This window comes from Bos mutus, chromosome 26 (assembly GCF_027580195.1).
Source record: "Bos mutus isolate GX-2022 chromosome 26, NWIPB_WYAK_1.1, whole genome shotgun sequence".
Taxonomy (NCBI): Eukaryota; Metazoa; Chordata; class Mammalia; order Artiodactyla; family Bovidae; genus Bos; species Bos mutus.
In genome coordinates, this window is record NC_091642.1 from 38,431,127 (window position 1) to 38,455,645 (window position 24,519).

The 24,519-nt window shown below is 37.7% G+C and overlaps 1 protein-coding gene across 6 annotated transcripts in view; it reads right to left on the reverse strand.

Moving 5' to 3' along the window:
* Positions 1-500: 500 nt before the first annotated feature.
* The window catches only part of PCGF5 (polycomb group ring finger 5), a 122,432-nt gene continuing 98,413 nt past the window's right edge, over positions 501-24,519 (reverse strand). For 5 of the 6 annotated variants that reach the window (XM_070363774.1, XM_070363770.1, XM_070363771.1 and 2 more), the window contains exons 7-10: positions 20,792-20,890; positions 17,989-18,078; positions 11,218-11,277; positions 501-6,181 (exon numbers count right to left, since the gene is read on the reverse strand). In XM_070363774.1, coding sequence (XP_070219875.1) covers positions 6,134-6,181; positions 11,218-11,277; positions 17,989-18,078; positions 20,792-20,890 — 297 coding nt within the window. In that variant the 3' untranslated portion in view covers positions 501-6,133. The remainder of the gene's footprint in view (positions 6,182-11,217; positions 11,278-17,988; positions 18,079-20,791; positions 20,891-24,519) is intronic. The other variant, XM_070363775.1, reaches the window with a different exon arrangement.

Below are 24,519 nucleotides of genomic sequence, written 5' to 3' on the forward strand. Positions count from 1 at the left end.
ATATTAACTTCTCATTTAAATTTTTCTTCTCTGTAGTCACCCTGTTTTTTTCAGTCTTTTAACTTTACTGAGGCTTTCGACGGCTGAGTCAAAGATCTCTTGGCAAATGTCACACTGCAACTTGACAATATGTGGGCTGTTTTCAAATATCCTTTGGTACTGATTTCCAACAGAATTCCACAGTGATGAGAACAGGCCTGTGTGATTTCAATGCCTTTAGACCATGAAAGGTTTGCCCCTTATTTTACATCCCTGGATATGTTCCCGTGTCTGCTGGTCTGTAGTTTATGGGAACTTGGATAGAATTCGCATACTACGGTTGTGTGAAAACTGCAGTATTATTCGAGGGCCAGCCTGCCATCTCTAAAGTACACAAACATTTCCTAAAGATTTTTTATTCAACAAATGTTCATAAAATTTGCTACAATAATACTTAATGGAAACTTTTCAATGAAGGTTATGATCTGAAGCTACTGATATGAAGGATGACAGACAAAAAATTATGCAATCAAGTTTTTAATAACAAAGATACTATTTTTAACATGGTCAAATATACTTGGCTAAGTCCAGATTTTAAAAAACAAAAGTATCTAGCCCAACAGTACAACCATACAGCTTTGTACAGAACATTCCATAGATCAACAGAAAATACATTTGAGCACAAAAATAAAAAATATTTAAAGAGAATCTCTAAGCAGCATTTTATTTCTGCAAAACAGACATATAGTACTGATTAAATATCTACAAGTGCTTTCCCTTTACAAAAATACATATATTCTTAATAGACTAAGTCATTAACAATGACCTGGTAATCTTTCACTTCAATTTGAATGATTTATAAGCTAAATCTTACAACCACAAAAAGGTTTTTATTTGTATTAAGATGTTACCACTTTTGACAAAAAGAAAGCTTAAAATATTTCATATTTCAAAGGAAAATTAGCAACAGAACTGTACAGTATAGTCTATGATGGTTTAATTTAACGTGAGGGCTACTCTGTTAAGAACTGGTGCGTGCTGTTGAGCTGCCAGAAGCAGGAAACGCAGCAGAACACTGGTGCTCCCCCCACAAGCTCTTGTCGCGGACCACAGCTTCATAAGGACACTTGGGCCCCTATCCCCATTCAAAAAAATACAGCAAAAGAAAACCGCCCCCAAACAATGGTAGGCTGATCCCATTCCATTTCTAATGTGCAGAACGCCTGCTATGCTGGACTGATGTGAAGTCCACATACACATAATCTATTCACTATTTCTGCACTGCCCAGAAATATTTAATCTTCAGTTTACACTAGATTCGTTTCTTATTCCACGAAGCTCTGAAAAATGGAAGAAAACTGGACCCCGTATTTAATGTTTCACTTGATTCTAAAGACAACTAAAATTAAAACGCATTTCTGAATAATGTCTCAAGTTCTGAATCCTAGAAAAAGGGGCATAGCAAGTATGCAGACACATTTAAAATTATTTTTGTTTAATTTCATAACTTTCTAAAAAGGAAGTGCTCAAGCATTTTAACTGTATTTGAAAATATAGTCAGGATAGCAAATAAACACTGCTTGTGAAAACTATATTACAGTGGGAAGAGAATCACTTTTAAATTATTGGGAAAATGCTACGGCTTTAAGAAAAAACTATGAAAACCCTGTGATGTAATATTTAAGTATTTTTAATGAACTTTCAATCTGAACTTTTTTCAACAAAATACTACTGAACTAAGTGTATCAAGTAAATCCAGAATTAGTTGGTTATTTTGTGCTTGTAGAGGGTTTGAGTTTTAGCATGTTTTTCAATTTTTATAAACCAGATCTGTCAGACAGGTTATATTCCTTATTGTAGGGACAGAGGTGTATCTTAAAATGATAGCATTTCATACTTTTATGTTTCCAAAATTACAGCTACGGCAAAGTCTCTTTTTGTAATGCCCACAACCAGCATCTACATCTCACTGGTATAAAGTATAGCCTGCTGGAAAATTCCTATGGTACACCAGAGTATGGAATGAGTACATCCATCTTTACCCTAGCCCGGGAGGTTTACCTAGGGGCCTGTCAGGAAGACTTCATTCGTGTGGGCTTTACTTGAGGTGGCCCACAGCACGGGCTGCCCAAAATATTGGTGTGAGGTCAGGGCTTAACCTGATGTGCATGCTCTTCATCTGGGGCCCATCTTGCCGAATTTGGCTGTATGGTTAAATTCTAAAAACAAAATAACTGCTGAGAAACAAGACAAAGAGTTACTTTAAAAAAAAAAAACCCACAGGCCTTTAGGAAAATTTTTGTTTTTGGATACAGAAAAAGCATTTACTTATGTGAGTCCAAGAGAATGTACTGTTTTCTACACAAGGAAGCATGTCCGCACTTTTACCAAAGTCTGTCTTTAATAAAATTTCTCATATTACTAAGAACCCAGGAACTAAATAAGCATAATTTTAGTCCATATCGCCTCCATGGGATAAAAATCTTCTCAAATTAGAATTTAAAATCTCAATTTCAGTTTTCTCTCCAAACTATGTATTTCTCCCATTTTTCATCCAGAGGGAGGCTACTGGTTGTGTTAATCTCTTTTTCACCTTTGAGAATTTCCTAAGAAATTCCAGATGGTGCTGGAAAAATAAGAAACATGGCTGAAAGGAAGTATGTTCTGATTATTGCAAGAAAAACCTGCATTTGATTGATCTTACCATGAAAATTAAGTTTAAAGTCTTTCTTTGGTGATATTTTAGCAACTACTCAAGGTTATTGCCTAATTATATAAAAGTAAATTGCAGTCTAAAAATTTCCAACCTCCAAACAGTTAAAACTGTCTCTCGCTAACATGGTTATTAACACTAAAATGTCTTTGGTGATATCTATTTTCTTATGAAAATCTTTCAAAAAGAGATTACTCTAACTTACAAGAGCCTATTTAGATATAAAACCATTGATAAGAGACAGGGACAGAAAACTCAAAACTTATGCAGTAAATCTAAAACAGAAATGCACTTTAGCGATGAGGCACTTTCTCTTAAATAGTTCAATAAAGCTAAACAGTTCACAATATTATATAACATACTTTTTTCCCCCTTAAAGAATCATTTTAATTTAGGTTACATATAGTTGAGCAAACTCATTACATTTATAAAATGTAGCATATTAATATGGGACAGACTTTTAATGAATAAAGAAATAACATACTTTTCTAAAAGCATCACCCAAGGTACCTGGACCCCAGACTGAATGATCTAGTATCACCTCATCAGTGAACCTTTTTTTTTTTTTTTAAGAAATACCTAAAAGCATTTTGTTAACCTGGAGAAAGGGCCATATTTGGATTTTTCTATTAACTAATGTGATTACTTCAGTTAAACTGATGTCTTCTAACGCACAGGCCTTCTTTAGATCCAAGGTCCCTTGACCCTTGGACATCTATGATATCTAAAGCAGAGATAACCGATTACAAAATCTGATAACCGATTACAAAATCCTTTGTGGAAGTAAAGTTCTTTCAGTTTGTTGCTTAAGAAACAAGAGACAAAATAAAAACTTAGTTTTATTCTCCAATTTTGCAGATTCAGATGATTATTCATATAGGGTATCTGTATAAAGAGTTAATTTTATTAGCACCCCAAGTTTGTAAAACTGACCATCTATGTATTTTTGCCTGTGTATTTTTTCTATATCTGGTTTCTTACAAATTTCACAGCCTGACTCAGAGGATAAGTAACTAGGGATTAGTGTATTACTAGACATGAAAGTAGTCCCATACTTAAAAACCATAGTTGAACAGATGAAGAAGTCTGTGGTTCAAACAGTAACACCACATTATTCAGGACCATCATAAAATGTGTACCTTTCCCCATATAACAGATGCCCTTCTCTATGCAAGAGTTTTCACATGTTTTGGCACATATTCCACTGCATTTCAATAAAAACGTTAATACAGTAACATTAAATAAAGGAATTCTATATAAAACTATTCTCAATTCCATAATTACTTCCTATATATTTCCTTGGAAAATAGAGACATTACATAAGATGAGGCAACAGGCCAAATTTAAAGAGATCATGTATATAAAACTCATTTAAGGCTGTAAGTTTTGGCTGGGAACCCGAAAACATCCAGGTCTCATTTGTGGTTTTTAAAATGCACTCTCAATTTGAGTTAATTAAAAATCAACTTCCATAAGTAATCACTGACCTAGATGTGACAAATTTTTAAGAAATCTAAAAATGCCTTAGAGATGTCAGGGAACTGGATTTCACAGCACAGCAAAATAATTTCTGTAGCTGGAGAGTAAATTCAGTTTTTGGTTTAGTGTAATGGTCTGTTCCAACCATTTTTTAAGAGTTAACAAAAATCTGCCTTTTAAATTCTGTTTGTGAGCCCTTCCAAGCACAAACACAATTTAACAAAATGAAATTTTAAAAAATACTGCCATGACCTTTTCCACAAAAGTCAGGCCAAAAACAACAGAAAACTTTAGACTTTTTGACTTGAAACAAAGATATACAGAAAAGATAATTATGACGTTTCAGCCTTTTATATTGTGAAATGCATCAAGATTTAGCTGTATTTTGTGTTTCTTAGAGTCATATACTTTTATTTCTAAGAAGCATTTTGAGATTTAGAAGGCATTAGCTTATGATACATTTTACTGGAAAATACAGTATAAAAGCTATGTGTGTAACACACAGATTGTGCTCATGTCAGATTTCTAAAACAAGTATTTTTCCTAACTTTTAAGATTATTTCCTAAGTTTCAGAAGTTAACTTTGTTTCAAAGCAATTAGTCAAACTGAATTTCCAAAGCTTATGAGAAACAGTGTAGATTTTAAGAGGTTTAAAATGAAGTTCTTCATATCATCTAAGGTAACAAGACTTTTGTTGACTTGCAGACTCATCGCAAAAGGAATGGAAGACTTGACAAAACTGCAAAACCAAGGACATTATCATAGCTCTGACCTTAAAGAACTTATTTATAAAACGATAATCCCAGTTCCCCCTAATTACTATAGGATCTAAAGTGAAATATCCTCAAACCATTAATTCTGGTTAGCATATTTATCTATGACACAGTATTTGTTCTAGTTTATGCATATGGTTTGGAAATGTGACAGGTTACTAACAGTTTTAATCTACAATTGCTTTGAGATTTTTGAAATCCATAAAATAGCTAATGTTACCTGCTCTAAACCCCTAGTATTTAAAATCATCATAACTTTCTGCATGCCACACTGACACACACCTAAGGCCAACTGAAAAAGGGAAAAGTGTACTTGTTAGATTAAGAACCACAATATCATGACACACACAGTAATGTGGGCTACACAACGGCAATGACGTCTCAGGAAGCAGCACCCGCTCATCATAAGGCATTATGAAAGATTAACCTCACTGAAACATGGGTTTTGTTAGAAGTGAATGTGATCAGCTGCCAACATTTCAAATGGTTATGAATCTCACTTCACTCTCCAAGGAGTCATGTACATTTTCTGGAAGGCGAACAGGCCTCCTTGTGCGACTGTAGACTACACAGACAGATGACCCCAAATGCCTACAGTTATAATGTGCTCTAATGTACAGAACAATTGGGATTCTTCCCAAAAGGACTTGCACACTCAAGAGTGAACTATTTTGCACACAAAAAGCTTACCGCAAACAGGACAGTGGCTCAAAGGCCATTTCTCTAAATATATTTCCCATACAAAATAATTTCAAGATATAATAATTATTAGTTCCTTGTACAGTACTCTATTTAAACAAGAATTAATCAAATAGTAAGTATGTGAAAACTGCAACACCACAAAGATTGAGCCATATTACTAGTGTAATCAAACATTAGAACAATCTTGGAACAGGCAAGCAAAATATCGAGAAGGCTAGGTCATGGCCGCACACCTACTGATTCCAACCATGACTTGTATTGTACACCGGGAGACGGCACGACACCTTATGCAGATGGTTCGGTAGCAGAACGGCACTTGGTTTGCTCTGAATAGAAACAACATAAATGCAACTGACAGTTTAGAGACAGACAGTGGCCTTGTTCGCATGTGAGAGTCTGGCTGCGTCCCTCTAGTCCACACACCTTTCACTGTGCAATCTGTCGACATAGTGCAGGGCTCGTTCGGCGGGGTCTGGGCCCCTTGGTCTAACCGAAATCAATTCTTGGTCGGTACTGCAATACCATGGGGTATGACTATAAAATAAAAACAGATGATGAGTAAGACTGTGTTGCTAGAAAAACAATGCAGAGTATACATAAAAGACTTTTAAAAATGTGCAATTATGGTTTACAATAGTTCTTGGGAATAGCGATTATGACAATTAAGACTAATTATTATTATATTTTTAAACTCATGTTCTAGAGACAGTCAACTTTTCCATAATTTGCAACAAAGGTCAAGTTCGAAAGATTGTGGCTGTCACAGTGGTTGCATATGTGAACAGTACTACTGTTAGTACTTGGGGCAAGCCAGGGTTTGTGAGGACAGAACGCTCTCGCTGCTGCAGGGCATTCACTCATTTACCTGTGGCGCTGTACAAGACCAGCCGCAGGCTGGACTCCATCAGAGCTGTTCTCTGTGTGAGTCCACTGAATCACAAATAACAGACCTTCTGCTACGACGGTAAAGAATCCGCCAGCAATGCAGGAGATCTGGGTTTGATCCCTGGGTCGGGAAGATCCCCTGGAGAAGGGAATGGCTACCCACTCCAGTATCCTTGCCTGGAGAATCCCATGGACAGAGGAGCCTGGTGGGCTACAGTTCATGGGGTCACGAAGAGCCAGGTATGACTGAGCGACTGACATACACACACGCCATGAATCTAGGAAGCTGGGGTACTGTTTACAAATCACACATTTTAAGTAAGTTTGACACTTTTTTATTTTTAGCATTTAAAATTTAACAGTCCTTTAAAAAATGCTGAAAAACAAGTCACTAACTGTTAGAGGAAACATTTAGGTTACCGCCTCCTTTCAACAACTGATCCTACTAAATATTTGGACTGGACTATCATGAACTTGAGTGGTTCAGACTATCCTTCAGCTTGCTCCGCACAGGGAAAGAACCAACACGCAGCCCCGGAGAGGAGACAGCTTTCTGTGGGAAAAGCCACACCACCGCCTTTCTGTCTTTTTCGCCCTTTGCCGTATCATGTAGAATTCAAACATCACAAAGTCAGAAAGGGTCTGAAGAACCAATGGTTTTTCCTTTTCTGAAAGCTGCAGACTCCCCTTTTTAAAATGAAGTGTCCAGGAGCTACTTTTAAGAAACCAAGAAAGGCTGAGATGGCCACTGGCTTGTTTCCCCCTTGTCTCCTGTGGGTGAATGCAAAAATCCTGTGAGAAAACTGTTTGCTTTCCTATAGATGAAAGGGGTGGGCTGACATTCTATGGTCTAAATCTATTTTGGTCAAATTCTGCTTGTTTTTATTTTACACTTTATTCTGTTCCCTCTGAATCAGAATATCTGTGAGTGGACACTGAAATCTATTTTAGAAAACTCCCTGGGTTTTCTGAAGTTCAGCCAGATGTAGAGACTAGCCACCTAGAATCTTACTACCCTGACCTGACTTCTTCCCATTCTACCCAACTCATCCCACAGCTTGTCTCTCATTACAATAACCTTTTTAGCTTTGCTTTCCATTCCTGACTCTGTTAAATCTGTACACTTTCTGCAAATAAGTCACTCATTCAAAAATCCATTATCATGCGTCGAAGAATTCGTTACCAATTCTACTAGGATGAAGGAAAAGAGGGAAGTAAAATGGCTTGGTCATCAGTGGTTGGAATTTTTTCGGTTTTTGTTTGTATATATGCAAATATTCCTTATTTATGGTATTTTTGCATGTACTTTTTAAAATGTGTGGGACATCTGCCATGTATTTTTCAGGATTAGTAGTCAACTTGGTTTGTCTGGTTTTTTTTTTTTCCTTTTACATGTAAACACATGGAGAAAATTCATCTTTACTCTGAGATTGGTTATTTAGCTATGTTTTCTTCTTGATCTTCGATGGTCTCATTTTTAATGTGCACCATTTCAGCCATGAGAAACACATATAATGTGAGGTATGGACTGAATTCCCCACCATCCCCCCATCACTAATAGTCTCAGAACAGTTAACTGGAAACAAACCCTACAAGATCACACCCCTCCCCAACATCAACACTCCAGGTTTCCTAATTCCCGGGTCAGCTACTGTCTCTGCTCCAGGCGCCTTGGCCACCTTGCAGCCCTCAAACCACCGCACGTGACCTGCCTCTAGATCTCTGTCCATCCTCAGCCTGAAAAGCTCTACCCCAGAGAGACACACAGCTATTACTATCACTTCTTTTTGGTCAAAAATCACCACCTCAAAGTGGTCTTCTCTTAGCTATCTCATCTAAAATATTCTATTTATCTACTTCAATTTTTCTTCTAACACAATAAATTTTACTCATTTGTTTTTCATCTGTTACCATTTGTTAAGAGTATAGGCCCCATGAAAGAAACAAATTTTTTTCACAGTTTCACTGGAAATTGTGTTCCAGGGCCTACAAGATTGCCCAGTGCATAATTAAGTGCTCAGCAAATATTTGTTAATGAAACTTGGTACCTGCCATTAATCTGAAATACTCTTTATAGATTCATACATACTAGAGTGAGTTCCTGAGCTCTGCTTTTTATCCATGTGTCTATGTTTAAGTTAGTACCCGATCTTAATTATTTCAGCTTTAAAATACATTTCAGTATGTGGCCGTGCATATGTCCTGTGATTACTCACAAAAATGTGACTGACCAAAAGTGTCAAATTATACTCCCGATGAACTCGAGAATGACCGACTGTGTCAAGTTAAACAAGAATCTGGTAAAAAATGTGTTTGAAACTATATTACACTTCATAATTATAGGAAGAATGGACCACTATATTTAAATTTGTTGTGTATGATGTACTGTGATTATATACGAGAATATCTTTAATCTTAGGGAACATATATGCTGAAGTACTTTGTGGTCAACTGTCATGATATATGCAATTTAATTTCAAATGGCTCCATAAAGAAACAAGAGATATATTTATAAAAAGATTAATAAGATAAGCAGAGGAAAAAGAGGAAGAAAGGAAAAGAAGGGTCAAAAAATGTAGCAAAATGTTAACTGATAAATCTAAAAGTTAAGGATATTTCTTTGTGTTATGTCAACTTGTCTTGAAAAAATTTCAAAATAAGCTTGTAGGAAAAATGTGAATCTTACCAAATGCCCTTTTAGTATTTACTGACATTTATTTTACTTAATATATATAATTCCTCCCCCCAGCATTAAGCTATTCTTTGATTTCTGATAAAAATACTATTTGGTCTTGCTTTATTCTTCTTCTAGCATATTATTTTAGGACATTTAGTATATTATTTATCATTTTTGTTATGTTCAAAATGAGACTTGATATTTGTGCTCTAATTGGAGGTTCTCTATCAGTTTTTGCCTTCATGATTATGTTACATCTTTAAAATGAATTTGGTAAAATTCCATCTTTTTCAATTACTTTAAATTAACAACTTAGAATGATCTATTCCCTGAAAATCTGAAAGGATGTGACCATTCAAAGTAGTTTTATATTTAAGTATCCCTTAAAAAGTAATTCTTTAATATTGTTCTATGTCTTTCATTACTTAGTGATTTACATTTTTTTTCTTCTTGGGTGAATGCTGGTTCACTAGAATTTTTCCTACAAAATGATTTCACCAAATTTTCACAAAATTAAAAGATTTAGTCATATAAAGCTACACATATAATATTTTCTTATAATAAAAGTGATAATTTTTTCCTTGAAATTTTCTAGTTGATTTTTGGCTAAAGATGCATCCTATTAATTACAAGTTCAACTTTCTGACCAGACTATACTCCATAATGAAGTGCTGCAGAAAAAAAAGCAAATGTGTGTGGATTTTTGAAAACTTGGTCTTACTCTAGTTTCCTAAAACTTTAGATCAGAGTTTAAGAATACCTTTATTTCTCAGGAAACAGACAGACATCAGTGCCAAGAATAAAAGCAAAAAGCCATATATGTACGCATTATAATGGAAGGCCAGGAACACCGCAATTCATCCCCAAGTCAGCTGTGAAGTCATAAGCAGCTACAGCATCTACACACACTAACCAGTCCAGTTCAGTTACTCACTCACCCCCCACCCTCAATTACACAAGGAGAAGGATGATTGCCTTTTTTTCTCTAAATGATTTTCTCTTGGCCTTTATAATCGCTAAATTTGCTCACTCCATTACTACACACACATAAGTGTGTATTAAGAAACACACACGTTAATGAGTGTGGGGATTTGCACTATCACAGAACTGACAATGAGACTGAGGGAAATTCTAGATAAATTGCTAATTTAACACTTTTGATTTGAAATGGTTCTTTCAATACTGAACATATATTTGTCCTAACCCTAAAATAGCAACATCAGAGGTAAATTTGCTAGTTAAGGTTGTATATAATTATAATTCTCCCTTCTTGGCGCCAAGAAAATGATGATGAAGACTAATTAAAAATCTATATTTTTAATAAATACTATATAAAAACATGGTTTAAGGCTGATCCTAGATCATCTCTGTACTCAATAGTAATCCTTACTATATTACACACTTTGTCTCTTCTGTTTTCCAAATTTTTAAGATGCAGTTTTATTAGATAAACTTTCCTCAGAGGCATGTTCACTTGCTCAGTGCATTACTAAATCTGCTCACTGTCATTCTGTGCTAAGAGGTAGCTCAGTACAGTCCTTAGGGCAGGTCCAGCAAGCAAGCTCACATCTGCATTTAGCTATTGCTGTTATTTAGCCTTACCTAATCTGGCATTTTTTTTTCCTTCACTTGTGGGGGAATAAACAATGAAAAAAAAAAAAAAACCCACACACAAATAAGTGTTAAGTACAGAGCAGAGATTCAATATGGAGCAGAGATTTCTTGCAGGCTGAAGCTGGTAGTTATTAAGACTGATGGATGCATAAATAATGGCTTTAACATTTATAACTTAATTTTTAGTTTGGTAAAATTAAATAGGTAATTCAAGAGAAGTAAAATAAGTGGAAACTTTGGGGACATAAGTTGAAAAGATGAAGTTTTGTAGCTCAAATAGGTCTGAGTTTCGCCAAGTGACGTGTCTTGGGACCTTGCGTGTGGGTGAAAGCAGTCACCTTTGCGGCGAGCAGGCGTCATTAGGGCCATATGTACAGTCGTGAGTGCCTCTTACCTGATACAAAGGGCCATCCTGAGAGCAGACTTGCGAAGCTGAGCAGTTCAGACACCGAAACTGCGGAGGAGATGAACTCATCAGATAAGAGGCATCCACAACTGGATACATATTTAAAATATTTTAATGTCAAACATGAGGCAACATGATTAATTTTAAGTAAACACTTTCCAAAACATGGCAGTTGTTTTTGGAAAAAGACTTTAATAACTTAAGTGACTGGTAAATTTTAGCGTGAAATAATTTTAGTCTCTAAATATGAATTTTGTTAACATTCTGCAAATATTTACCAAAATGGTGACCTATCTTATCCATCTCTTCTTCAAATACTAAATTCATGAGAAAACCCTTGCCGTCTCAATCCAGGAGAGGCGCCTTCTTTCTTCCATCTTTTCCTGTGATTAATCTCTCCTAGATCTCTTCTTCAAGCACTGTTTAAGAGTCTCAGAGCTCTGCAAGGGGGCAGGGAACTTGTCTCAGCCTGCAGGGGACCCATTTTCTGCTTCGGATTAGGTTCTTTACGTTCTCACATTAGACTCTTGGTCTCCATAACTATTTTAATAGCATTTGACTGTGAGCTCCCCGAGTCTGATCTTATTCATAGTTGCAATCTTAATAGCTAAGGGGCAGAACTGGCACACAGCAGCCACTCAAAAAAAGGTTTATGAGTAAACCAATGAATGAATATGTTTTTAAACTAGTGAATAGATTCAATTCTAAATGCACTGTCTTTTAGCAGTTTGTGTGTGTGTTAGTCGCTCAATTGTGTCTGACTCTTTGTGACCCATGGACTGTAGCCCATCAGGTTCCTCTGTCCATGGGATTTTCCAGGCAAGGATACTGGAGTGTGGGTTGCCATTTCCTCCTCCAGGGGATCTTCCCCACCCAGGGATTGAACCTGGGTCTCCTGCAATGCAGGTGGATGCTTTAACCATCTGAGCAACTAGCCATTCATATTTTAAAAGTCATTGCCAAATCTTGATTTTTCAAAATTATGTTGAACATTTATTAAGCATAAATATTTGAACTATAATGGAATTATGAAATATAAAAACATACACTTTGAAATTTTACATATATGAATTCAACATTGCATGACTCTTCAAAATGAAAATATAGATAACAATATTTCCTCTAGAAGTCAGTCTCTGAATTTCTGGACAGGGCTCATCAACAGTTAAGGCATGCCCTGCACTGCTCTCCTTGACAACCTTCCTCCCCTCCTCTGGCCCATCAGGCTTTGCCACAAGTCCCAGACAGCATTTAACAAGGGAGGAGTTGGGTGGAAAGAGGGAAGATTCACTAAGTGGTATTTTTTCCTTGTTAATCTATTTGGTATCAGTTAAGCTAGATGTTTGTTTCTCCAAAAATTGCTTGGTAATGCAAAGAAAGCACAGCAAGACAAACATGGTGGAATAACTTTAGGTAAGGACTGGCAGGGGTTGTGGAAGCCATAAAAGCTCCAGGGTTATCTGGGAAAGGGGGAGTCCTGAGAGTAGGTACTCAACCTACCCAAGGAAAGGGAAGCAGGAAATTCACGGGGAAAGCTGAGGCTGAAGAGACAGAGAGATTAAGAGTAGGCTCGCAGGCGTGAGACCAACTGTAGGAGTATAGAATTATAATAATAATGAAAGTAAACATATGTAAGTTGTTAATAATACAACATTTATTATGTCAGGCACCCTGCTAAGTACCTTATTAAATAATATTTCATTAGTTCTTACTAAATTTTTTTTAAGATCGGTATTATTACTCCAAGTTTAAGGATCAAAAAACCGAGGTAACTATGCAGCACAATACAACTGGGAGGAAACAGTTGTGACAAACGTAACGAAGATGGATATCCAGATACATAAGGAACTCCTAGAAGTCAGTAAGAAACACACAAACTTCATAAGGCAAAGAAAAGGGGCAATGGATGTGGAAAGAAACTTCACACAAGAAACACAAAAGTGAAATATGCAGTGCTGGCGCGGGTGTCAGAAAACTCACGCGTTATTGGTGGTGGTATAAACTGGGAAATCCTTTTTAGAGAACAATTTATCAGTGTCTATCAAAATTTAAAACCTGCACATTCTGCTGTGAATCCACACCTGGAATTTATCCCATGAATATGCTTCCACATGTGCAAAAAGATGTCTGTACTGGAATACAGCATGTCTGTAATGTCAACTTGGAAAATGTCCACCAAATGAGCACTAATCAAATCGTACTATAGCTGCACAAATGGAATACCAACAATTTGTTTCAAAGAATTACTTTAAAATTTACTGAGTCTCCACATGGCGTATCAGCACATGAGAAAAACAAGCTGCAAAACAATACATATGATCCCATTTACGTTTTTAAAAATGTGATGAAAACACTGCGTGGACATTTTAAGCAGAGTACATGTGTTAGTACAGATGTGCAGACCACAGGGTAAACCCGTGGTCATACATCACGTCCTAAAATCTTATTACTCAAGTGTTGGTTGCTCACAGTCGTGTCTGACTCTGTGTGACCCTATGGACTATAGCCCACCAGGCTCCTCTGTCCACGGAATTTTCCAGGCAAGAATTACTGGAGTGGGTAGCCAGTCCCTTCTCCAGGGGATCTTCCCAACCCAGGGATCTTACCCAGATCTCCCACATTGCAGGTAGATTCTTTACCGTCTGAGCCACCAGGGAAGCCCAAAAGATGTGTCAGAAGTGGGACACACTTCTGAAAGGATGGTCCAAAGATGAGATGCACAGGCATCCCCTGGAAGCTTTTAGAAATGCAGAATTTTTGTCTTCACTCTAGAACTACTGAATCAGAATCTGTATTTTACCAACATCCCCAGGTGTTTTGTGATTTGCTTCCAAGTTTGAGAAGCAACAGTTTTAAAGAAAAGGTCCATTTTCTCCCACTAATAAGCAGAAGAGGAACACTGATCTTGAGGCACAAATATTGTTATGAACTAAAAAATTTCTAGGACTTAGCTAAATCTGACCAGATATGCAATTCTGAAAGATAAAAGTCTTTCAAAAATGCAACATGATGAAGACATGGATCCAGAAAGAGCAGAGAAGACAGTAAACAGGCTGAGCCTGAAATGGACCGGCCCCAGGACAGAGGTGGGGAGGGGCCCAGATGCTGCGTGGTACAGGCAGAGATGTCCTGCTCTTGAGGAGTGGAGGCAAATCGACCGCCAGAGATTCTCACAGGAGTCTAGCAAGAGGACATGGGGAAGAGGTGATGTGAATATGGGGTCACCTTGCCAAAGGCCCAGAAGGTCAGAGGTGATGTCCAACATGAAAAGGGAAGAAAACCACAGACTTTACTCAGACAGAAGAGGACTGCCGAACTTTAGAGAGCACCCCACAGCACCAAACTGAATACAAGACTGCAAATGCCAGTCCAGTCAACGCAGAAGTTTAATTCACTGCCAATCACAATCCCATTCTCAAGCTCACCTACATAAATGGGGAAAACCAGCCAATACAATTAAGAAAATAATAATAAAGAGCTTTGACCTAACAAATACTGGTAGACATCATAAAGTAACATAGAAGGCCCAACTAGTTTCCTTAATTTGAACTTTATTTAAGTATATCCCAAAGAAAATGGACAACTGAAGAGTTTTAGGTAGAGATGTCATGTGATCAGATTTTTATAAAAGCTATAATGTGAAATGCTGGTGTAGGATAAGTCCTGCTCAGAAGGACAAAACAATGTCCAGAAACATAAACGGATATCACATCTGCACGTGTACACATACGTCTAGATACATATGCAGAGCAATGGTGACATCTCGAAACAATGAGGCGCAAATCGTGAATCATTCAATAAATTGTATTTCTGCCAAAAAAATTTCTTAGAATAAATTGAGAGTCTTAGCCTCACTGTAGATGTATGTGTAAATGAACAAGTCCTGGGTAGATTAAAATGTTTAATAGAAAAAAGTACAAGAAGTGAAAGAACCATAAATTGGTCATTAGTTTAGGAAATAACACCAATCCCAGCCCAAGACAAAGCCAGTTAGCAATGCCAGTAGGTAGAGTAATGTGAGCTTTTCAGGCTGGTGTCTTGCTGGCAGTGAAGGGCAGAGATGGGAAGCAACGTGACTGCAATACATATGCTTGAAGGGGCTTAATCAAGAGAAAATTGTTTTATTGCTAATTTGTACATTCACCCCAACTGTCAGAGTTTATCAATTATGAAACCTCATAATTAATTGGAACATGAGCAAAATTTAACAGAAAATGAATGGGAAACAGAACAAAATGACCTTTAGGCTGTATCTGCATAACCATTACCTTATAAGAGACACAACGTTCATTCAATATACTCTTCTAACAAATACTGAGTATCTCTACGAGGCACTGCTTTAGGTGCTGGAGACTCAGAGTGAACAAATAATCACCCTGCCCTCAGATTACAGCTGCCCTGGGAGCAAACAATAAACATACTAAGAGGCATACTACGGAAAACGGGGAGGCAAGGAAGGGGATTAAGAGCGTCAGACGGGTGACGCAGAAGCACAGCTCTCTGAAGGGGTAACGGGAACAAGGGAGGCAGATACGGGGGGAAGCAAGGGCAAGCCTGGCACGTCAGAGGAAACAAAACACAGAGGCCGCTGAAGCCAGAGGGCAGGAGCAAAGGGCGAGGTGAAAGACGAGGAAAACCTGCGTGGGGTCCGCCCTGTACGGGTCCTTGGAAGGGCTGCAGCTTGTATCTAAATGGCATTAGATGCTACTGGAGACTTTCCAGCACGGAAACATGTTCTAATTTGCTGCTGTGCGAGGTGAAGATGGAAGGAGGCACGGGTGGCAGCCAGAGCAGAAGCCTGGAGCCCAGGCAAGAGACTCTCACAGAAATTCTGGAGAAGAGTGATGGCAGCTTGGACCAGAATGAGGACCTGATAAGATGCAACTGGATTTGTATTTTGATGGCAGAGTTCAAAGAATTTGCTAAGGATGGAGAAACTAATCAGGACAGACTTCAGGGATTTTGGTCTGAGAAACCAGAAAAATGAACTACTCATCTTGGAGTTGCTGAGACTGTGAAGCTGAGGGAGACGGGTTTAGAGGAGGACAAACAAAAAACAGAGTTGTCATGCTAAAAAAATGAAACAGGCTACTTACTGCTGTACCAAATATCAAGTGTGGTATTTTTTTTCCTATTTGTTGATTTAGTTTTTACCTGAATAAAAATCTTAGGATACTAAAACCATTTTTTGGAACCAATTTTTAATAAAATATGCCTTACACAAGCAGGGGATTTAAACTATTCAGAAATGTGTAATCAGACACATACTTGTAGTAAAGACTGAATACACTCTATTAATGACAATTTCTATGAATTAGCTCTTTTGAGCTCTGCCATTAGAATAACTGGCAGTGTGAGTGACCTTTGGGAAGGGACCTCGAGAAGGACGAGTGAGTGCCAGGAGAGGTCCTGCCATGGATGACTAGTTGCATCTCTCTAACCTGAAGGCAAACCTATTTATAACGATGATTTCAAGCACTGACACGGACTGAAGTGTCCCATGATCAAAGAAAGCTAAAATTATACCTATACGGTATTACTATTGTGTGTAATATCACAACATTTAGCCCCAGGAGGGCTGGTCAAGTGAGAACTGACTACCCTTACAGTCTGCACTGGGTCCCTGGAACATTTTGGTTGGAAAGAATTAATGAGGGTGATATACGTACAACCACTTAAAAATATATAAAATGTCATAGAAAGGCAAGCATTAATTTACCAAATACAAAGACAATTAGGAAAAAAATAAAAAGGAGCCCTAGAGAGGTTTCATGAGTTCCTCAAGGCACACAACCAGTTGGTGGCAGGACTAGAACGTAATTTATTCCTCCTGGTCATGAGAACTCAGCCTCACAAGGAAGGTATCATCACCCCAGTGGGATGCAAATTGAAAAAAGTTCTACTTAAGAAGTTACATGCTTCATTTATTATTGTGTCATATCAAGACAGTTATTCTGGGGAAAAAAACAGCTCCACAAATGTTTACCTTCAATATAAGTATATTTTTGAACCACTGAAATTGTGTGAGGCTACAGTTCTTAATTTTGTGTTTTTATAATTACTACTGTATTTCTTATTGCTACAAATTAGCCTTGCAATTCCTACCCCTTCAGATGTCCCTAGTATCGACGTTACGTATAACTCAGGTAAGATACACTAGAACGTTCACATTAACCCTGATCAAAGATATAGTTCAAAATACCAGCTCCTTTGGGGTTTTAAAAAATGTTCTTAGGTTTCTTCTTTTAATCATTTCTCTCATATCTCCTGGGGCCTCAGGTACAATAATCTAAATCTGGTATCAGAAACCACTGCAAACTCACTTACCCTTCGGTCCAATCTCATATTTTCAATGTAAAGGAGGTACCTGAAAAAAAGAGTATCTAGATTCTACCCTACCTGTCCTCTCTACCACACACAAAAATATCTTAACCATTAAACACACTAGTCAGGGCAGAACTTAGAAGTTTCCATATTTTATTGGGGTTCAAAAAAAATTTAAGTGCCATCTCCTCCACTCTGAGTCGAGTTCTGAACATACTGAGATCAGTGTTTTAAACTCACCTTAAACATAACAAAACCACATGTAACACAGACCTGGGTCTTATACTTGGGATCAGCTATCATGCAGTCACTGAGGAACCCGTTTCTTCTCTTTCCCTAGTTTTTTTTTTAAAGTGTCTCAGTAACTGTTAAATTTGATTAACATAATGATAAAAAAACTAATTATACACATAGGTAAATATAAAAGCAATTTACGTTTTCGCCTCTTAGTCGCCATCTTGTCATGTAGATGAACTCCATAGTATGATCCTTCCCCATAATTTCACCATTGCACAGCACATCCAACTTTAAAAAGAATAGTTACAGATCCATTAACATAAGTAACTCTCAATTCATACGAGTTTTACACATTTTTTTCAAAGTTCAAATAAGATTCAAATAGTTATATCAAAATAGAAGTAGTATCCATTATTTGAGGAGAACACTGGATCTTTCTATTAAAAACAAAGGCTCACCTCGTAGGTATTAACAATTCATACGTAAGTAACACGAACCACTGTCTGTCCTGCCCCACACACCTCTATCTCAAGCTCAGCACATAAATCTGAAACGCAATGTGAACTTCCTTCGTCTCTGTGCAGCCGCTGAGGTTTTAGACATATTTCTGTGACCGCCTCTTACTGCATGAGAAGGAAGTGGAGACCTCACAGTTCCTCCTGGGACGTTTACCTTATGGGTTCGTCTCTCATTTGAAGGAGCTGCTTTCATTAGTTTGCATCTGCAGAGGGTAAATGAATGGCTGTGGATGTGTGATTTGGGGGCCTTTGAGGAGGCATTCAAGTTGACAGAACAGTAAGGCCCAGACCACAAGCCTGAATCTCCCAGGGCTCTCGCTTTCTGCTTTGCTTGGTTGGTGATTTGCATAATATTGGGTTGGCTACAAAGTTCTCTCAGGTTTTTCTTACATCTTACAGAAAAACCCAAAGGAACTTTTTAAAGGTTTTAATGAACTATTTAAACACAGACTAGAGTTTTGAACTTTATGTATAAAATGAGTGTAGTTCCAATTGTACTAGTTGATGCTAAATTTATTGCTTTTTTGATGACTTACGGTGGCATAAACGGACCCACATAATGTTTCCCAGAAACCACTTTATTTTTAAAAGACAAAGCAGATAGTTTTATTTTATCTTGACTGTAAAATCCATAAGCAAAGAGGTAAAGGGGTTTACTTAGGATGCAATTACAATCAGGTATACTGTTTCTATTATTGTCATTTAAAAACCAAACAAACCATCCTGCCTGAATTACCAATACTGTTATAGAAGCTCCAGCTGTTAGGTATTTCATTAAATTACTGGCGTACTTGTAGGGCAGCAAGATAAGGTGGGGGGGAGAGTAAATACTACTAAAATCATACATAAAGTTCTTAGCATTGGGATAGGAAAAAAGCTGTCTGTGGAGTCAGTCTCTTCCCCATCCATCCTTTTCTATAAAGAAGTGTAGCAAGGGCCAGCAGCAGGACTGCAGAGAGTAACAGTTCTCTCAGCTCTAATAACTTCCTGAAAGCTAGAAAATAACTCAGTGAGTCACACCTGAAAGTAAGGAAATAAAACTGCAAGTGGTATTCTGCAAGAAGAGAATCAAGAGCAAAACCAAATTATAAAGTTTCATTTTCTATTTCACTGTGGTTCTATTTATAAGTTGTTTTTATCTTTTACTTTTTATCAAGTACATATGGCTTTGATTAATGTTCACAATTTTTCCCCAATGTAAAAGTTGCTATCTCTGGAAATTTTTTTTACATTTGTAGGACCAAACATATAAGAATTAATCCTTAATCCATAAATTAATTAGTCATTTGTAAGACATTTTAAAATAAGTTCAGGTTCAGAGGTTTCCTCAAAATACAGACTTACTACCTGGTACTGCCTGTGTTTAAATCTTACTTTCTTTCTGCCATGATTGTTCGTATGAATACTATTGTATATAAGCCTGAAACAACCATGTTGCCTTTGGTGCCTTTGCTTATATAGGAATCTAGCCTTGGTCTTAAAGGTTTTTTAGGTGCTACTAGTGGAACTCGGAGAAGGCGATGGCACCCCACTCCAGTACTCTTGCCTGGAAAATCCCATGGATGGAGGAGCCTGGTGGGCTGCAGTCCATGGGGTCTCGAAGAGTCGTTCATGACTGAGCGACTTCACTTTCACTTTTCACTTTCATGCATTGGAGAAGGCAATGGCACCCCACTGAGTGTTCTTGCCCGGAGAATCCCAGGGACGGGGGAGCCCGGTGGGCTGCGGTCTATGGGGTCACACAGAGTCGGACACGACTGAAGTGACTTAGCAGCAGCAGTGGAACTCAGAAGGGAGGAAGAGGAAATTAATACAAGTTGCAAGACTGTATTTGCGCACGTGAGAAATGGTAGCCATGTTCCCTCATTATAGCTTTAGGATGATAAACATTCTTGAAACAGGGCACACATTACAGGCTGTGCTGTGTTCAACATCAGGGCAACTGACGTCTCCTGTACAGAAACTAGTATGCTACATTTATGTAGACACAGTAAGCTGGTGTTACCGAGGGTTAAACAATGTATCACTTTTGCATACTACAGAACTAAATGAATATCAATTGCAAAATCCCTTTTCATAAAACAACAATGTTTTACATTCTGAAAAAGAAGTCTTTAAAGAATGTTAAAATAGGTTGGAAAGGTCTCAGACTGAAAAAATGAACATACCATAAAGCATGCAGCCATTAGAAAAAAAACTATCCGTTTTAGCTGGGATATTTATTTCAAGAGTACTTAATGGTAAATATCTCCTCTAATTATAAACTGTTAAATTTGTAAGTATCATGTTCTACTCAGGACATTAAATTCAAAAATACAGATTATACAAATAGAATGTGTGTACATCCAAAAATTAAAATTTTAACATGAAAATAACCAAAGTTTCCACAAAATTAAATGTATTCTTAATTTTTACTTTCTTTTGTTAGAATTCTCCTTCAGATTAGAATTATCAAAATAATCACGATTAGATTATTAACTTACCTCATAAGAACTTGGAAGTTTTAGTTTTAAACTTAGAAATTTTTTAATAGTTCCCACAGTTACACGTGTAGAACACCGAATGAATTTCTTCATTAAACCCTAAAGGAAATAAAGATTATTAATGAAAATATTTTATTATGCTTTGGTTTTCTCATTTCCTTAGCAGTACTAATCCACTCATTAAGCTTAAACATCAATAAAATATAAGCACCAATCTAGAATGAACGCCACAAATGAGGCTGTAGACATGGTAAACCTGAACCAATTTGTGAAAGAAAATTATATCCCCAAATCTTAACAGTTATCAATATTCAAACAAAAACAAAACCAAGCAATTGAATCTTTAAAAGATATAAAGTGTTACTGCTACTTATGCTTAGGAAATTTGGTCAGCAATTTGGAGACGTTCCTTAATTCATGAAGTCAGAAAGTGGAAGTATTCAGCCGAAATACATTCCTAGCAAAATATATTTCCCAGCAAAGACCAACAGAAACTAATCTATTTACAAATGACTCCTGATCACAATTCGGATGGTTAAGTATCCATTAAGAAGAAAACAAGTCGAAAGTCACATCCAAAGCAAGAGGCACTTGGCCCACTTCGAATGAGAAGACCGACGTTCCAGACAGCGTGAGAACAGAGCGACGGATGACGCACACGACGTTCTGCTGTCTGCTCACGTCAGCTCGGCCTCATCAAGGTTTCTAAACAGCCTGTGCAGACTTGTTAGCGTGTTGCATAGGTCCCAGTTAAGTCAGAGAATAATGTGAGGGTACCAGAAGACCCTTTAAGTTATTTTCATATGCGGGGAAGTCTAACGATAAAAGAACCTGTAGAAACGACCTGGTGTCATCACTCATTATCTTTTCAAAATTACTAGTAAGTATAGAGACCTCAGAAGATAAAGGTTTTAAAACTAGGCAAAAGCTTGTTTTTTGGAATTTTTAATCCAATAAGGTCTGACATCAATTGCTAACAAAATTCCAGCTTGGATTATTTAATATTTGATGTGTAAGTTCTTTGGAAATAAAAATGTAACAATTATGCATTCTCTCCATAGAAATGTTATATTGACACCACATTTGCTGCTTTTCCTATATATGGGCTATACTTTCTATTTTATCTCACAATTTTTTGTTGAAAACTGAACATTTTAATGTGGTAACACTGGAAATCAAATTCCTGCCTGTTCCTCAGGGATTCCTGTCATTATTTAATGACCTTTTAAAACTAATTCTGCAAAGTCTGTATTCTTTACAGCATGTATGGTCAGCTAACAACTGAACAGAGATTTCCTTGGAACCAGTCAGTTTTCCAGTCTTTGCTGAAGGACTCTGTATGAGTTTTGGGGCATACCTCTAACACTTAACCAAGCTGTTGACAACTCTACCTTGGTCTTCACTTCTGGCTTGTGCAGAACCTCGATGTCAGCCAAAGGTGAGCGTTTAGGGCCTGTGAAGGAGATCAGCCCTGGGATTTCTTTGGAAGGAATGATGCTAAAGATGAAACTCCAGTACTTTGGCCACCTCATGAGAAGAGTTGACTCACTGGAAAAGACTCTGAGGCTGGGAGGGACTGGGGGCAGGAGGAGAAGGGGACGACAGAGGATGAGATGGCTGGATGGCATCACTGACTCGATGGATGTGAGTCTGAGTGAACTCCAGGAGTTGGTGATGGACAGGGAGGCCTGGCATGCTGCGATTCAGAGGGTCGCAAAGAGTCGGACACGACTGAGTGACTGAACTGAACGTCTTTTCTGAGCATCTACACAATCCTGTGTATATACGTGTCCTTCTAGATTCCTATGAATATTTTTGAGTTTCTCAAAGCTGCTATGTATTTTGATATCTGTAGACATCTCATTCTCTGCTGCTGCTAAGTCGCTTCAGTCGTGTCCGACTCTGTGTGACCCCATAGATGGCAGCCCACTAGGCCCTGCCGTCCCCAGATTCTCCAGGCAAGAACACTGGAGTGGGTTGCCATTTCCTTCTCCAATGCATGAAAGTGAAAAGTGAAAGTGAAGCCGCTCAGTCGTGTCCAACTCTTAGCGACCCCATGGACTGCAGCCCACCAGGCTTCTTCATCCATGGGGTTTTCCAGGCAAGAGTACTGGAGTGGGGTGCCATTCTCATTCTCTAGTTTTTCCTTTTAAGCTTTTTGGCTAAGTCTACTTTTTGCCCCAAATGTTATTTATACTTCAGGCAGTCATGCAGTTACAACAACATTTATTTGTATTTAGTTTCCTCCTCCTGCTCCTCCTTAGTCCACGGAGAAGGTTTTATCCATTAGGCAAGCGTCCAGTCAGGTCTAATATAGACAATCTTTTAAGTACAGTATTCTAGGATCCATCAGACAAATTATAATTATTTGGCAATTAGGCTTTGAAAGAGATCCACCTCCTTCTGTCCTTTGGTGCTTGAGAAGCTGCAGTAGCATAGTGGGCTGTGATTTTTACCAGGATGTTTCAGAGCTGAGAGTAGAGGATGGGACTAAGGCAAGTTAAAATTATTCTTACCAAGAGTCAGACATTTTTTTCTCCATTGGTTTCTGCAAGGGTTTTAGCCTTTGGTTAACTATCAGATTTCTGAAAAAGTCGATTATGAAAACTTTTGCCAGCTTTTTAACTGATTTTATGCAGGAGCAAATTTTTGGAGGTCCTTATTCTAATAGTTTCACTGCGTTCTTGCTCCTGACTTCGACGTTTGAACTGCAGTAGGTATACTATATAAACAATACATTACTGAGAATCTCATCCTACTGCAGAGGAATGAGATGGTTGAGAAGGCTATAAAGGAACCTAGGAATAATTTTTCTGCCTTTATGCAATATATAATCCAGTCTCAAGGATAAGACACATGCCAAAAAAGATAAAAGACAGCATTAGTGCCTGGTACCTTTAGAACCAAATACTGATTTAATCAATAGCAAAGTAAGCCCTAATTGAGTGATAAATACAAGTCAATTTCAGAAGGGATTCACCAAGGTGGGGAAAAAAAAATCACAAAATATATATGTCTCTTGAATCTTGACAGAAGTCTTGGACAGTGGTGAGAAGAGAGAAGAACATGCCAAAATGGAAGGATTGTTCAAAGTCTTAGGAGATTTAAACATTCTTAATATAAGCCTTTATACACTCTGGATGCAAATTCTTTGTCAGATACATGGGAGCCAAACCTTATGTTGGTGCTCACAGATAAACGACAAGAACCATATTTTGATGATTCTCTGCCAGGAATTATGGGAAATAAACTTACAAACACAGGGGTTTTAATGAAAGACCTTGAATGCTAACACAAGGAGTCAAGACTTGATTCTAGAAGGTGGCGAACCATGGCCATGGCCCTCAAGCCAAATTCGGCTGTCCACCTATTCTCATAAGTGAAGTTTAATTGGAACACAGCAAGGGCAGTTTGTTCACTACCATCCATGGCTGCTTTCAGCTGAGTAGCTGCAACAAAGCCCATATAGCCCACAGAAGCTAAAATACTTACTACTTGACCCTGATAGTGGCTATAACTGCTTGCACACACTAAGGCTGCAGCCCCAGCCCTGGATAATAAAAGAGATCAAGCATGCAGGAAACACTTCAGACTACTTTTAAAAATCTAGATATAATGTCAGCCGCATTTATTAGACTGAGGAAATTTTGCAGGACTTATGACTGGTTGAAGGGAAGCGAGAGAAGGTCAAAAATGTAAGAATTTGAATTTCTATGATTGGTTAAAAG